At 39.8% G+C, this 17,120-nt stretch overlaps 1 protein-coding gene across 1 annotated transcript; it reads right to left on the bottom strand.

Moving 5' to 3' along the window:
* Positions 1-521: 521 nt before the first annotated feature.
* On the bottom strand, positions 522-9,196 carry PSMA1 (proteasome 20S subunit alpha 1). Its single transcript, XM_039553126.1, has 10 exons — positions 9,094-9,196; positions 8,072-8,116; positions 5,643-5,744; positions 5,080-5,183; positions 4,224-4,312; positions 3,910-3,980; positions 2,938-3,067; positions 2,195-2,274; positions 1,357-1,461; positions 522-866 (listed from the first exon to the last, which is right to left on the bottom strand). Exons 1-10 carry the CDS (start codon positions 9,094-9,096, stop codon positions 810-812), a joined length of 786 nt encoding a protein of 261 aa, XP_039409060.1. The 5' UTR covers positions 9,097-9,196; the 3' UTR covers positions 522-809.
* Positions 9,197-17,120: the final 7,924 nt, after the last annotated feature.

The following is a 17,120-nucleotide window of genomic DNA, read 5'->3' as shown; positions in this document are numbered from 1 at the left end:
CAAAGCCCTGGAGACCGTGTTCATTCAGCAGCAATGCAGAGACTCCACAGTTCATCTCAGGAGACCTGCAAGGGGGACGGACTTCAGGTGCTCTTTTGTTACTCTAATTCGGCCCTCAGTGAGCTAAATACCCAGTACTGCCCCAAGGCTAGCTGATGGCTCTGAAGAAACACTGACACAGTTCTAAAAGAGCTGGGGTTGACTAAATCCCCCCAAAAAACCAAACACAAGCTGGTTGTCAGCGTCACGCTTCTTCAGCCTCATGACCACAAACGCCTTTTCAGGTGGAGACAAGCTGACACAGGGAAATGCTGGACCCTGTTTGTTCCATGACTATTTTATGGTTTCATAAGCATTTTAAGGTCCTCCCAGTTCAACAGTTTCCAAGAGCACCACATTTCTCTACAGCAAGCAAACACTCACTCTGACAAACAGTCAAACAAACAATGGCACCTTGATATGACACAAGTAGTTGTGAATAGTTGTTTTTTCAGACTAAAAAAACCAAACTCACAGCAGAGTCCAAGAAAGTGATTTATTTCCACTTGTCCTGATGAGTTAAAGACAGTATCTTTTCTTTAAAAAACAGTATCATGTACTATTTAGAAAATGATTACACCTTTCTTGTCCAAGCAGTTACACCCAGTTATGACCTCCTGCCTTTTAAGGATAGGTGGATTGGTTTCTTTCTTTACGAGCAATCCTCACAATGTAGCGTCAGAAAACGAAAATAGGTGAGGATAAAGTTACCAGCAAATGGATAAATGTTCCTGGATAATTATACATTAACAGAGGAACTCATCCACCAACTAGTGCTCCATCGGCTCCTCTGCCTTTTCCACGGTTTCTTCAACAGGCGGAACCGCCTTAGAGAGAGGGAAAAGAAATATTTTAGGAGGGCAGAAGACAACATTTGACATATCAGCTTTATTGCCATTGGAGCACCACGAGTGGTAAATGCAGCTCATGTCAGCCAACAACTCACAAATTACTGTTATTGAAACTAAACATGAGCAGGACTCGGTAATTAGGAGACAACGGAGGCATCTTGCAAAGGGCATGAGAAACATATGCAGCCACTTCTGTTGCAAAACAGTGAAAACTTGTACTTGATCAGAGATGATGAAAGAAGACGACATTGAAACAGCCTGGCATAAATTCAGCATAAATTGATTTAATAAGCAGCTGAGTTACCAGTTAACATTATACAGAGTTCATATAGTAACTTCGTATTTTAAAACTTGCCTTTCTAAAACTCTACCACAGTAGTAGAGTTAAATTTATTTTAAACATAATAGATCATATCTAATTACTGTCTTTCAACTAAGCCTATTTATTCATATCTGAACCACTCACCTTTCTCTGTGGTCTCTCCTCAAGACCTTCTAGGAATGGTGCTACATCATCATCATCATAGATGGTAAACTCCATGTCTTTGCCCACGATTCCAATTGAAACATTCTGTCAAGCAAAGTGTTGAAAGCAATGAGAAGAATTTTCCTGCAATTAACTTTGGCTTCACAGCTTTCACTTAAAAAAGCTATCATGTTTCAAAATATTCTAAGTAAAGCCATTCGAGGGTTTCAATTTCTTTGTTTTCTTTTTAATAACACACACACAATTTCTCAAAATTGCCTATTTTAATCTCATTTTGATTTTCAATATTTTAAGACTTCTAAAAAACATGGTGAGCTAAGAATAAAAAAACATGGAAAATGGTTGATCAGCCACAGCCAGAACACCAACCAATGGATATCCTTAGAATTTTCTTCTTCAACAGTTCCTCAATTCCTTGTCAAAAGTTTGTGCAGCTTTGTGATGCTGGATACTCTCTAAACTGTTGGTGCATTACCTTCACTTACCGCCCAGGTGAATTACTGACTATGCTCACAATGCAAAGCTGTGATGCTACAGCTGCATGTAATGCATCTTAAGCACTCATCAAAGCTTAAAATAAGAGTAACACCACCGGGGAAACAATGTCTTATTTAGTGAAAGCATCACTTCTGTGAAGAGGCTTAAATCTGAGATGATCTGGGAACAGTAGATAAAGTAGTGACATGAAATAAAGATGGTATTATCCATCAGTATTCAGCTTGCAAGCTTCAGTGCCAGCCACACTTCACAAGAATTCTGTCACAGTACCTCCAAGAAACAATGGCAGTAAAGTTCCTTAGTGAAACCTCTTCCTTACCTTGGTGGTCAGATCCTGTTCAGCAGGAAGAGTCTCTCTCAGGGCTCGCAGTCCATGCTTAACTAGCTCATTTAGATTACCTTCAAATGGGATCAGAAAGACATTGACAAAACTAAATGGTATTACCTCCAGACACTCCTTCCCCTTCTTCCTATTCCTAGTTGACAACTATGAAATCAGCTTGGTGAGCTTGACTCCCAGAGCTCCTCTCCTTTCTGGTACTGAGCAGAGTTGGTTATAAAAGTTTTCCTTCAGATACCAGCCTCCCCCTGTATTTGAGGTCAACTGCATCTGGTTTTGACACCTGCCTTGCCTTCGGTGATATTCAAGTTTTTTTCCCCCAAGCAGGTATTCAATGGTTCCTCATCATTATTCCATACAAAAATAAATTCACCACTTTAAATGCAGCACTAAATACTCGCCCTGACATTCTACCCCTGCTCCGCTATGGAAACAATTACACTTCTCCTGGGTTAAAAAGGGCAGAGGCTTTTTAGGTTTTTCACAGCTTTTCTGAGCACAGCTTCTCTTTCCATTAGATGTAATAAACATCCACATGTTAAGACATGAAAATCTCAACCATATTCTCTACGATTTTGTCTTTGCGTTAGATTTACAGTTATGCCGAACCTGGCTCCCAAAATTTATCTTCATCTCCCTAAATGCAAAAGAATGGAGTGGCAGCAGGAAATAAATTGCAGAATTGATGAATACCAGTAGGTAAAGAGGGTTCCATTACTCACAGTCAGTGAACTCAGTCATGTGCCTCTCCAAGTAAGTTCGTGCTGACTGTGAACGAGCACCAATGGACATTGCTTTGCAGTCAAAATAGTTTGCAGAGGGACAAGTCTGGAAGATGTGAGGACCCATATCCTACAAAGAGGAAAAAAAAAACCCCACAGAATGTTAAACAAATGTATAAATTCATACCAAGTCTCCTGCTGGAACATGACATTTTCTAAAAGAATTTTGCTTTATGGTACATCCCACCTACATGTATGCACAGAAATACATTTTATATTGCTGATCCCATAACTCTTCTTATGCAATTCCTTCAAAACAAAAAACCCAGTAATAATAATTAAAAAAAAGGATAAACTCTTTCTTTACACTTTCTTCATTAAAATACAGTTTTTATGTGGACAGGATGGCTAGCACAAAAAAAAATGTTTCTCTGTTCTACTCCACTGTGCTTATGTATGCTCCCTATGTCATGGCTTGCAGCAGCTATTTTACACACATTCTGTCTTATCTACACAAAAGTAAAAACTTGCTGTAGACTAAACCATGCCATCCAAAATTTCAGGCAATACCATAATTTCCTCCTCATGTCAACAATCTTGAGGGCAGAGATTCTGTGTGTGTTGCATGAAGCAAATGTTGTTGCTAAACAAGTAAGAGAGAGGCCAGTGGCGATTTCCACATCCATTTTTTTATTGAAAGTATTTAAAACAATAGTTTGTAAGCATCCAAAATCAACAGCAAAATATTTACATAAACAAATCTCATTTTTGCGCCTTAAAATACTTAGTAAGTGTAGGTAGGATCAGCTATTAATTAGCACTTTAAGTAAGATAGAGAAAATTATTTCCTTATTCAGAGAATTTTGGTGACTCTGCCTCTTCTATCTTTCCCTCTCAACATCTATTTGTTGCATAAAGCTCCACTAAGCACATTTTCTTGCAGATCAGTAGCAGCCAGAGCAGCTTACTCACATCATAGCCTGCGATGAGCAGTCCTACTCCATAGGGCCTTCTGCCGTAGCGCTGAGTTGGAATCTGCGTTTCTTAAGAAAGCTAAGGAAACAATCTCAACATTACATGATAATTACCCAAGATATTTCCCAAACCAAGCAGAGATGCACCAAAATGCAATGTTCTCCAAAAGTATACACGAGCAGTGTGAACAAAAAGAATTGTGCAATACACTTTTTTAACTTAATATGACTTTTAAGCTGTGATAGATGAAATTCATTTTATGAAGGAGTAGAAAGCTATAGAAGTATAACAAGTGTATAAAAAAAGGATACTGCTTCCAATTAGTGACACTAGGCGAGAAACTGGAAGAGGTCTATCAAACACAAATCTAGAATCCAAACACTCTTGACGCATGAAATTGCTAGGAGCAAAAATACAAAAATTTTTTTAAAAAAATCAAATCAATGCATAGATCAAAGACATAATGAGGTTTTGTCTCAAGGCTTGTCTGTTAAGGTAGGCATTTTTGTTTCAGCTCTGCTCATTGAGAAAAAGGGTCAAAGGCTTTCCGTGATTTCATTTCAACATGACCTATCATTGTTATTGAGAAAGTTGACCACAGGTTTGATAAAGTATAAGGGTATTTCAGCCAAACAAATGCAAAGAAGGTAGAAGTTCATGCAGGCAACAGATGGATATTCTGGAAAAATGGTAATGGTTAAATGGTAACAGTGCTTTATAACACTGCAGCAATTAAAAGTAATTTCAGAAATCCTTCCTACCCCTTCTGATTAAACTTGCTAAAAGCAAGCCCCCCTGCAGCCCACACAAAGAGCACTGTATGTGTTTAATAACTTTCTCAAATGTGTGTACACAGAAGCAGCTGCCAGAGGGAAAGAAGTGATGGAGTGTCTCAGACTGCTTGGAAACCCTGTCACACCGAGGAAACCAGACAGGACTGTTTTACTTGTAACAAAACCAAAGAGCTATATTTTGGGCCAAACAATGAGATTCCTGCCAACTAGTTAAAAACCTGCCTGAAATTCATGCTGAGGTCTTTGGCATAATACAACAAAGCAGCAACTCAAGACTAATCCTTAGCCAAGCAGCAAATGTCATTTGCAATAGTCTGAATGAACTTTCCCTCGTTATTGCAGCACTGTGTATGTCAACAACCAGGATACTCACCACAAGAGTCTTGCATCGGCAGTAAGTCCAGCAATTGAGATACCAATATGGTTGTCAACGTACAGGATTTTTTTCTGATGAGCTGCCAGCTCAGACTGTGCTCTCTATGCGTAAAAGGAGAAAGCTATGTGGCAAACTGAACAGTCTGCCAAGCACTGTGGAGAAATCTGCTAACATTTATAGCAAGAACTGAATATGCTCGTGAAACAATAAAAAAAAAAAATTAAATTTATACACTTGCAACAGAAGACAAGAAAAACTTAATTCCCCTTCAGTTCTTTCAGAACAAAAGAAACAACAGACACTCACTCAAGTTTTGAGAAAAGAAAAAAAAGAGGAAGACATCTTCTAAAGGAAAAAAAAATCTTTCACTCATTTCCTTCACCATTTTGTGAAGATCTGCTTTGCATAGGTACTGGAAATATTTCAGCACTCAAGAAAAGGGAATCTGTAATTGCATTTACATTTCACATAGAACTACAGACCGTGCAAAACTAATTTGCCAAACCAAAACTTTTCTATGAACATTATTGTCCCCACTGAGAGCAGAGTTTAGAAGTCACCTTGAGAGCCACCAGGACAGCGTGTGTTTTCGACTTCAGCCCCACAGTAGCTGAGCCTTGTTTCACAGCTTCCATGGCATATTCTATTTGATGAATTCGGCCCTGTAAAACCAAGTCAAAGGTCATCAATCATTCTCTAGTTAATCCTCTGAATCAGTTTCCAATGGGTTTGCATTTTCAGACCTTTGATTCTCACCCCAACAGGGACACCTACTGCATAAGAGGTTAAACCAGTACATCTCCTCAGTTATCTTCTGTGATGCCTCAGCATTAACCCATAAAAATCTGGCCATCTCTGAACCACCCACTACTGCACACAAAGGAACAGGAAAACCAAAAAGGAAGGCTGAATCCTCTTGACACTACAAGAATCAGAAGACTTTTGTCACTGTCTTCAGAGGAATCAGTGTTTGACCCAATGTGATTCAAAGACAGAACTTCCAGCTGAAGTTGGACACTTAACTTTTAATCGAATTTGTTGAAGAAATGAGTCTTATGCAATTGTTGTGCCTCACCAGCCATTCCCCAATAACTTCTGAACGAGTTATTGGCCAACTGCAGTCAAGTCTGAAACAGGACTAGAGGTCTCAAAAAAAATGAAGTCCCTACAAGTTCTGCAGAGGTGGCCAGGAGCTTTAATGTCCATTCAACAGAACCACTTAAGGTTTTCCCACTTTCAGCACTCCAGCCCATGTCAGACACCTAACGTGGGCACTCCTATCCTGCAAGCATGGACACTATGGAGCTGCATCCCACCAGCTGGGATGGAGTGGAAGGCAGTAGCTGTTATGGTGAATGTGCAGGAGATGATCTACAGAAAATCACCTTCCCATAAGTTGTTGGGGTTTTTTGGGCATAGGGTTCTTTATTTAAGTCTACTAGAAGGACCCTAATGTCCTATTTCATCCATTGTTATACCTGGAATTTAATAACATAGGATATTTCCTGCCCAAGAGCAGCACTGAATCGCTGTGACCTGAATTTGTCAACTGTCAGGAATGACATGCAAGACTGTAAAAATGTGAAACCACTTTGAGTTTTTAAATCTCCTATTTCCTTTTCTTTACTATCATATTTGAAAACATCTCCTAATAAAGTATGATTTTCTCCTGTATTAGCAGTGCCAAGAATTATTATGGGATCACATCACTGCCTCACCTACAAGAATGGATGGAGTAGCAATTGCAGCACAGTAGCAATTTTAAATGTCTTTTTTTAGAAAAACTAACACTATTAATATTGTCAAGGCAATTTTAGAAAAACATAGAAACTTGTCCTGTTGATGATTTCGCAATATCTAGTAAAAGTCTCATGAGAATGTTATAGTTTTAAAAGTAATTTTCAAAGTAACAGGTAAGATAAAAAATTTAAAGTTTCTGATACAGAACCTGCCAGAGAAACACAATCATTAAGAAGGATGAAAACAGTTCAAAGGCACCCACATCTATCATGGTATTGACTGAAAAAACCCAGAAATATTCAAGGTTGTCTTCATAGAGAATGGGAAGGATAGAACACTCTCTGTTGCACTGTATGGAAATGTGTCTCACATACAATAGTACCAGATGATTAAGAACTTCAGTAGCAATACAAACCCACAAACTAATGATACATTAGCTTTACACCAATACAATTTGCTACTTGCATTTTAAATAAATCTCTAGTTTTGCTGAATATATAAATGAGTCTTTTTCCAAGGCTCTGGTTTTCTGTAAGTATTCTGTCCTAAGATATCCATAGTGAGAGAAGAGGCAATATTAAATACCTCAGCTGACACTGGCTTTTAAAATTCCAGCATATTTATTTTCAACACAACCTGTGTAAGTTTCACAACATACCACGTATGTTTTTAGCAACAATACACAGTGTGAAACGCATTCAGAGGTAATAAAATTTCCAATTCAAATGCAAATCTCACTTGAATCTCCCAATTATAAACTAAATAGCTCCTTTCCAATACTATCTAGTGGGCAGAAGAGAGAAAGACCTAGCAGTGGCCTAACATTGGGGAGACTGAAACTGTTTCATGCCTTTTGTACCTTACTTACCAACTTACTAGAGGTCTGTAAATGGACCACAGAATCATGGAATGGTTTGGGCTGGAAGGGACCTTTACAGACTGTCTAGTCCAACCTCCCAAAGATGACAGCATCTCTTTGTACCTCACAGGTACATTCAGCAAGCAACTCCCTTAAGCACTTGGAGGTGACAAGGCCCAGGTAAGCACCACTCATGTTCATGCACCAGCAGACAGGGATGTGCTGAGGGCTTTCTGGACACCTACAGCCTACAAAGGGAGAGGGGGGCAGCCTGCAGGGAGCTTCAGGCACCTGAGCACAACGTTTGTGACTGCAATACCACTGCTGTGAGGTGGAGAAAACCCAGAAAGCAAGTTGAAAACCCAGTGAGCAAGTGTATAAAGGTTTTACCTGAGGGCTCCAAACGGTGACATCATTGTCATACTGGTTGCGAAACTGGAATGAACAAAATAAAACTCATTAGTATCCCTAATAAGCTAACAGAAAGAGTGTTCCCAAAGGAACTCCTGGTTCTTTCCACAGAATCCCAGAATCAATAAGGCTGGAAAAGATCTCTGATACATCGAGTCCAGTCTATGACGGAACACCACCTTGTCAACCAGACCATGGCACTGAGTGCCACATCCAGTCATTCCCTAAACACCTTCAGGAATGGTTACTCCACCACCGCCCTGGGCAGCCCATTCCAATAATCATCCTTTCTGTGAATAAGTTCTTGCTTTGTTAAATTCCTTTTGTCAAGCTGTTAGTTGAAAGGGACCTCTGGAGATCATCCAGGCCAACCCCCCTTCCCCAAGGAAGGCGAGCTTGGACCAGGTGACACGGGAACAAATTCAGGTGGGTTTGAATGTCGCCAGACAAGGAAACTCCACGACCTCCCTGGGCAGCCTGTTCCAGTGCTCTGCCACCCTCAGTGCTAAGAAGTTTTTCCTCATGTGGAGGTGAAACTTCTTTTGTGTCAGTTTATGGACACTGTTCCTCAACCTGCCACTGGGCACCACTGAAAAGAGTCTGGCACCATCCTCTTAGCCCGCCTCTGAGATATTTGTATGTATTGACGAGATCCCCTCTGAGTCTTCTGCCCTCCAGCCTGAACAGGCCCAGCTCCCGCAGTCTCCTCGTAACAGAGATGCTCCAGACCCCTGGAGAGATATTTACACGGATCCTCACAGGACCTCGGAAGTATTTCTCCAGGACCCAAGCAGGGCCCGCTCCCCGCTCCCATTTATTTTCACGCCGGCAGCGAGGCCCAGTCCCGCCCGCGGCCCCGCGTGGCCCGGGAACTGCTTACTCACGGGCCCGCTGCCTCCCGCCCGCCCTCCCGGCTCCCCCGCGCCGGTTGCGTGGGCGGGACAGGGCGGCGGGGGCTGCCCGTCCCGGCCCGTGTCCCGGCCCACGCCGGGGCCCCTCACCATCCTCCTGCTTCCCCGGCGGCGGCGGCGGCGGCGGCTCCGGGCGGCGCGGGGCAGCGATCGCTCCGGGATGGGAGCGGGCAGGCAGCGCCAGGCGCGCCCCGAGTCATCGATGGGGCGCGCGTGCGCAGTGGCTCTGAGGGGGCGGCCGTCTCCTTAAGCACCGATTAAAATGACCTAATTTGGTTTGCTATTTTTAAACTTTCTGATGAACAAAAAAGTTTATTTGGTCGGAAACAACTTCCTTTCCTCACCATTTTTGTGTGGGGACAGGATATATAAACATTTTATTAAGCGAGCCGAACAGCTTTCCAAGTTTCGCAGGGCTTCGAGTAAATATTCCCGCAGCCTCTCCTGTTATGCCATTCCCAATAACTTCCTACGGCAATAAGGGACTCCCTAAAGCCCCGTTTACTCCGCCTACGGTAGCAGAACAACACACAGACATTTCCTCTCATTTTGGCAAAGCCGCTTTAGTTTTGATAGAGCGCTGAACCACGCCAAGGCTCCCCATTGTTCTGTATTTGTACAGCGAGTACCGTCAGCAGCCGCGACTTCAGCGACAAAAAGGCAGGGCTGTAAAACTTCATGGAGAAAGTTGGTAATAGCTGCATAAATGAAGAACTTTTGGAAGCTGTATGAACAGGCTTATGTGGGTTTATTAAATAATAACTGAAGTATGTCCCCGAGTAAATGTTTCCCCTTTATTAGACGGGTAGAACAAAATATAGTCAAACCCAAACTCACCAGATGTCCAGCTATTAAAAATTTATTCTAAAGCAAACGGATTCGGATCACATGGCAGCGGGAAGGGCGGCATGGGACGGAGTTCCAGCTGCTCCAGGGCTGTAGGCAGCGCAACTGTTCCTGTATTCCCAAGGCAGCCGTACGAGAGGATGCCGGAGGCAGGAATAATCTCGAGAACGGGGAAATGCTAACCGTGGAAGGAAGTCATTCACTTCCTTCTGGATGCTCCTTCTTGCCCTTTAGGCTCAGTACGAGACCTCTACAGGCAGGGCTAAAGCCAGAAGGTTGGAAATACATTTGTGATTTCATCTCAGTGTGCTGGTGTTAAAGAGCACTCAGCCTATTCCTCATCAAAGTATTTGAACTGAGGGTGTAATGGGTCAATTCAGAAGGTGACAAAAGCAAAATCAACAAGGCAAAATCAAATAGCTCTTTTTCAGATAACAAAGGTACCAAAATAGAAAGGAAGAATTTTGCATATATTACAAATTTAATTGTAGAGAAAAAAAGTTAATGACGAGCAGCAATCAACGTATTACATCAAGAAACTACAATATAAAAGAGTATAGGACTGGCAAGTTAAACTATCCTCACATTTAAATGAAGTACTTATTAAAAAATCTAAGTTAGGAGAAAGTAGTATTTGCTCACTTTTAGTTTCACAGTTGGCAACCTGATAACCGGGACCACTTCATACACCCTTGATAGCTCTATGAAAATAAGTTCAGTGCTCAGTAATGGCCAAATTAAGTGTAAGGAATGATTAGGAAGGAGAACAAACGATAAATCATTGCTATGCCACTGTATAAATCCATATTGCATCTGAAACCATCGAACACTGGCCATGATTCGTTTCCCACCTTGAAATGATGTGGCACTGGCAAAGTAGAAAGAAGGATTCAAATTACGGAATAGCTTCATACAGAGGATGCCAGTAAGGAGTAGAAGTCTTCAGTCTGAATAACAGATAAACGAGGAAAGGCTTTGAATGCTTGCCAAATCACAGCTGGCACAGAGATGCTGAATAGATCCAATGCTTCTCTCTATCCTGCAGCTCTGGCACAGGGGGTCATTAAAACCAGCAGGTTCGAGCCAAGGCAAGACAAGGAGGTACTTCTGAGTCATGTCATACCAGTGCTGTGGAAACCTCTGCTCCAGAACACATCATGGTCTTTTGGTCATATATTGAGAGAGCAACTGGACAAATTCACAGACTAAACAACTTTCCGAGCCACCAATGCTGCTGATACGATGTTTGAACTAAGTGCAGCAGTGAAAGCATAGCTAACCTAAAACATGCATATACAGTCTCAAGAGAAACTAATGAGGCTGTTTTATTCTATGCTCTGTTTCCAGCAGAGTTATAAACAGCATCTGACATCTGAGCGATGACAGGCATTGCTCTGCAGAGATTAATGTACAGCAACTGAAAGGCAAGGCCATTATGCCTCCGCTTCTGCTGATTCACGAGAGGAAACAACATTCCTGCAAGTCCCCTTTTGGGATACCACTCACCATCAGCCTACATTAACCCCTGCGTGCCATGCTCCTGTAGTTATATGGAGTTTTTTGGCAAAAGATTGGCTCCTCTGAGGTCAATGGTAACACTCTGGTAGCAGTCCCAGGGGCTGCACGTTGTGCTACTTAGGCACAGCAGACTGCCAAAGAAGGAGAAAGAAAACTTGTTGTGCCAGAATAAGAGATAGACTGAATGAAGGCAGCGCCTCCATCCCCTTGGAGAAGAGGAAGGATAGATCCCAGAGAGATCACAGAGCCACTCCTGTCAGATGGACAAGTGGTTGCCCACAAATAGCAGTGCTGTCATAATGCATTCAGGACTGAGCATTTTGACTAAGTTATTTTGAGAACTGTCTTACTGCCTTGACAATGTGAACAGTCCATATCTGGATTTAATACAGGTAAGAGATTGACTTCATTAATAGATCAAGACTACTTAATTATAAGCCTTGGTGTATGACATAGGTAAGATTTGATGACATTTTCATCAAGTATGTTAAGGCTAAAAATAAAAATTTGACAGCTGCTATAAATGTACATACTTGTCTTTAGAATCATTTAAAGAAAAACTCAGAAGTCCTTACAAAGAAAAAAGTCTATAATTTTGTATTAATACTGTAAATAGGAAAAATTAACCTCTCTATATAAATGATGCCAGATTTCTTTCCTATTCATTTGCTGGCACCTTAGTAGAGGTGCAGACATTTCAGTCTCTATGACAAATTTGCATTCATGTTGCCAAAAAGACTTTTTTACCATTTTTGAACTACTGACCGATTTAAATCACTGGAATATTTTGCCATGAAAGATGTTGACTACGTGCATTTTAAAGTCTACTCCTAACTTTTTTTAATCCATAGCTTTTGTGGACTGACGTCAGTCGACCTTTTCAGGACAGGCCTACAGGGCAACTAACCTTGCTTGATCATCAAAGCTGGCTAGGAAAGACCAGGCAATGCTGAAAGCAGGCTTAAATAATCCCTGTGGAAAGAGAACTGCAGGAAAGAGTCTGGCTCTCTCTGTCCAGTTCTGGAACAAACAAGGGCACAAGGTTCAACACAGCAAAACTGTTGTAGCATATCCTGGTCATGGAAATAGTTTTTATTTGTAGGTTCTTGTCTGAATAGAACAAAATTATATTTAGAGATAAATTTACATGGATATTATTGCTAGTTATTTCTTGGAACTGAAATTTATTTCTTCACTCTGAGTGAGGAGGGGTTTCTGTATTATATGCTTTTATTGTACAAGAAAAATTTATTTTGAGCCATAAATTGCTTGCTAGCCTAGAAGTTATGATTTAAGCAGCATACATAGAATTGTCTGAGTCATCAAAATACAACTGAAGAATTATTACCATAATTTTTGGAGAATTATGAAAGACATTATTGCAGTTATCAGGAAATCTGCTAAGCTTTTCATTTCAATGGAAAAGAATGGCAGTTATTAAGTTTCTGTGGATAAAAGATCCATTTCAGTGGGCATATAGCTGCGTAAGATCTTTCAAATATATTAACTCCTCTGTTGATTCATATTGTTGGAACTATTTTTGAGTATACCTGAATCAAAACCAAAGCATCATCAAACCTTCAGTAGTGGATATATAACATTTTGAGATAGATATCTATGAATGGGGAACAGATTCACCAATAAACACTATCTCAGTTATGTTCAAAATTTCTCCCTATGAAAGAAGTAAGTGTAATTGTCATCACAGATAGGAAATAACAGAGTGGCACAGAAATAAAGCCATGAGACCTCTAATGGATCCCATTTCCTTACCACTGATATTGTTGTCATATTAAATTAATGACTAGACAAAGTATTACCTTCTTACTTATGCATTTATATGCCATAAATATTTTACAATGAGTACTTATATGTAGATCACACAATAAAATGTTCACAATATTTTTGCCACATCTTCTTTTGCCAAAAATTTCTGCTTGAAAAATGGAAAGGCATTCACATACAGAAACAAATTTTCCAGAGGATATTAAACTAAAAAAAAAAAAAAAAAAGGAGGGGGGAGAAAAGGCCCTAGGAATGACGTACTACCCATGGCAAAACATTAAGGATTTATGGGACACTTCTCTTTGCAGGCATTTTCAAGTTCTGTGGGAGAGTTAAACATTGTAATAGTCAGTTACTGTTTAGGCAGTGGTTCTGGTATTTGTAGACCACATTTTTAAAAAAGTGACTCAGCCTATTCTTACTCTGGATTCAGTTTTTTTTTAGGAAAGACTACAATAGAGAGAATTAGTACGCAGGAAAAATAGACGTTTGAGTAGGCTTTAGTCTTAAAAATCCTGCTGTCATTTTTTTTAACTGTTTGCCAAGCTCCTAATTTTGCTACATGGATTTTAACAGCTTTGCTGTCATGCATATTCCAGTTTTCATAGAACAAATTTTGTTTGGCACTGTCATCCATATTGCATGTATTCCTAAACTAACAACAATGCAAGCAGAAATCTAAGGCTGTCCTGACAGATGTGAGAGAGCTTCTGGCACTGCTGTGTCCGTTGCCTGCGATAATTCTGATGGATCACGGAGCTCAGACACTGCATCATACAAGCTTAAATTATGAAAAAATTCCATTGATGTAAGGATAATTCTAAATCCAGAGTATTTGGCACAGTCTTTGGCTCCTATGCCTGGTCCATGGAAGGATTCAGTGATGGGCCAAAAGGGCTCTAAATAAATTCCAGACCACCTTGATATAACCCTGTCTTGAATGTAGTGAGTGAGTATCTAAAAACCTCTGCATTAGTTATTAACATATCACTATATAGAGTCACACTGTGGAGTCACACATCTGCACGTCTGGTTTTGGTTTTAAGAAGTATATATCAAATAAATTTGTGACTACAGATGTCTCATTCACAACAGATTCCATGGCACGAAAATATTTTTAAGCTGTGTTTATCACATCATTAAGTGAACAGGAATAATAATTATTCAGACAAAAGTTGTTGCCAAATGGAAGGTTTCATACTTAGAATAGGGAAACTAAAAAGAAAAAATAAGAAAAAATAATAGACTGTGAAATCAGAAGATTATTCCTGCATTTATATAGACCCTTTCAACTGTGTTATAATAATTAATAAGCACAAGAAGATGTTTTCCAGGTTGGAGATTGAATATGTGCCTTAGGATTTTGAAGGGACCAGTGACAGGGGCTCTCAATTTTTTATTAAGCAGTTTGAAATGCATTATGGCAATACAATTACCAGAAAGCCCTGGACACCTTCTTGCCTCACAGTGAGTAGCAAATATGAATGGATTTGTATTTCATTTTGTATTGCACAGAATCACATGGGTGAAACTTACAAAATAATCTCCTCTCAAACAGAATGCTCCTTTTATCAAATTCTGTATTCTCAATATTACCTTTACACAATTCTCAGTACATGTTATTTAGATCAGTTTCAGACAAAAATACTCTTCTTACCACTAAAGCAAAACATTAAGTTAATTTGTTTAGGATCTTATCCAGAAAATCACTTATACAATGGAATTTGAAGTATTCCCTGGTGCTGCTTCCCTATCAGTAATTACCAAGCTTCACCTGGGTATGCAGCTTGCCCTTTCATATTATAGCTTTCTCCTGAAGTGACATCAATATGTATTTCTAATGCAAATCAGACTCATTAAACATTTCTTCAGAACATATTCAACCTGAGTCTTAAAATGCAGTTTCTGAGTTTATGCTCTTTACAGCATTGCCAATGATTTTTTTGACCAACTTCAGTATAGCCACAGTTTAACTTGGGTCTCGAACATGTAGTTGGTACTGCCAAATTTAAATCAAATTAGGTTGATTTAAAAGTATATAAAAAATATTTTATTTCTGCTTTTATTGATAGGTGACAGTTTGAAGATTAAATCTCCAAATTCAGTGTCATATCCTCTGCCTAGTGAGTTTAAAGGATTAATGTAGATACTGAGTATCACCCTCCAGCAACATATTTGTCAATGGTCTTCTGGGTTTTGGCCTAAATCTGATTAGCCACAAAGAAGGAAAGAAATTTAAAAATATGTCAGGAATTGACACTATAACAACTTCATGATGCACATTTGTATTTTTAAAGTTTTTACTAATACAGCATTGTGCAAATGTAGTATACCAGTAAAATGACTGCAGTACTTCATTCTTAGGAGGGGTTTACCTCTCCTTTAGGAGACTTCTGAGCATTGGTTAAAAATTGACCAACTTTCTCTGGTTTCTAGGCAGGGATGGACTCATTATACACTCACTTCTGCAAAGTGAAGCGAATGTGAATTTCAGAGAATGTTTCTCAGCTCAGGAAATGCCATTTCTTAATCTGCACTGCTGCATAAGCATTATCACTGTTTTAAGGTCTTTCCTTGAAACAGTTGATAACTTTTTTAATGTATATCTGTCTTTGCATGTGTTCTTCCATAATTTTTCTGTTTTAATGCATACTCTTCCAAGATTAGGTTGGGTTATGAAGGATCTGTGATGAGCATTCACAAGTACTTCAAAGCTCAAGTGACATTTCTGACCACTCCAAAGTTGAGAGACAGAGGAAACAACTATGATATTCAGAACCTACTTGAAAACTAGCAGATAAAGGAGAAAAATATATTAACAAACCCTTCAAGATACAATTACTATTGTAGCAACAAAACCAAGGAAGGAACTAGCCTGGAAGTGCAGAGCTGTAGGAGCAGCCAAATAGAGTGAGCTGATAGAAGAATCCAGCACATCCAGGAAATAAAGCACAATTCCTGACAACGAGGACAAGGAAAAGAAAATAGTCTCTCCTGTGTGTCACATGGAAAATTAAGTCTACTTGGCCAAATACATTTGGATTTTACTTGTTCTTCTATTAATTACAGTATTTCTCTGAAAGGAGAAAAAAACCCTCTGGGCAGTAAAAAAAAAAAAAAAAGACACAAATGCATTTGTCTCCTTTAACAATTGATTACAAAAGAGTCTGGAAGCCACTCTGGAGTAAAAAGACTGGCATTTCCTATTCACATCCATGGGAAGAATAGGTCTTGGTTAATCACATTCCTGTAGAAAAGTCTCAAGAACATTGGCGTGGATTTCCTGCATGTCATATGGATGCTTGACTGATCTAATCTGTTTTCCAGCTCATTCAAGAACCCAGGCAGACTGCTAGCAAATGTGTCTGATACCTGATATATTTACTTCTGGAGAGAACAGCATACCTCCTTCCCATTGCAAGTGTCTCAGGCACAACTTCTAGCCAAGGAAGCAAGGGTCTTCTACAAAGACCAGGGAGAATGGGTAGTTAGAAGAGCATTCTAATAATAAAGGTCCTCAGACTCATCCATGGAAAAGTCTATACTTCAAAAAAAAAAAGACAAAACTTAACTAAACAACCAGTAGAAGAGTTAATTTCCTACCACTTCTGCTTATTTCTGGTATGATGTTCCAGAACATGAGCATCCTTTGGAAAGGATACTCAAGCATCTTTCTTTATAATGGTTTTATTCTCCCTTGAAACACAGAAGACAAGAAAATTGCCTAAGAAATAAGGGGGAGGTGAAAGCACAGACTGCTGTCCCTGCTGTGTCAAGTGAGGCTTGCAGGATTGTTCTAGATGATATATGACCCTCAATAATTGGAGTGTCAAACTTCTGGCAAAAATCTTTGGGCAGTAATCTGATAAAGGTCACCAGATGGTCAAAGATCACGTGGATATAGTTTGAGAAGCACACAAGGTAGTTCCAAATGTGGAACTAAAATGAAGCTGAAGAGTCCAGTCTTT

This window comes from Corvus cornix, chromosome 5 (assembly GCF_000738735.6).
Source record: "Corvus cornix cornix isolate S_Up_H32 chromosome 5, ASM73873v5, whole genome shotgun sequence".
NCBI classification, from domain to species: Eukaryota; Metazoa; Chordata; class Aves; order Passeriformes; family Corvidae; genus Corvus; species Corvus cornix.
This window is presented reverse-complemented; position numbering and strand designations above follow the sequence as displayed.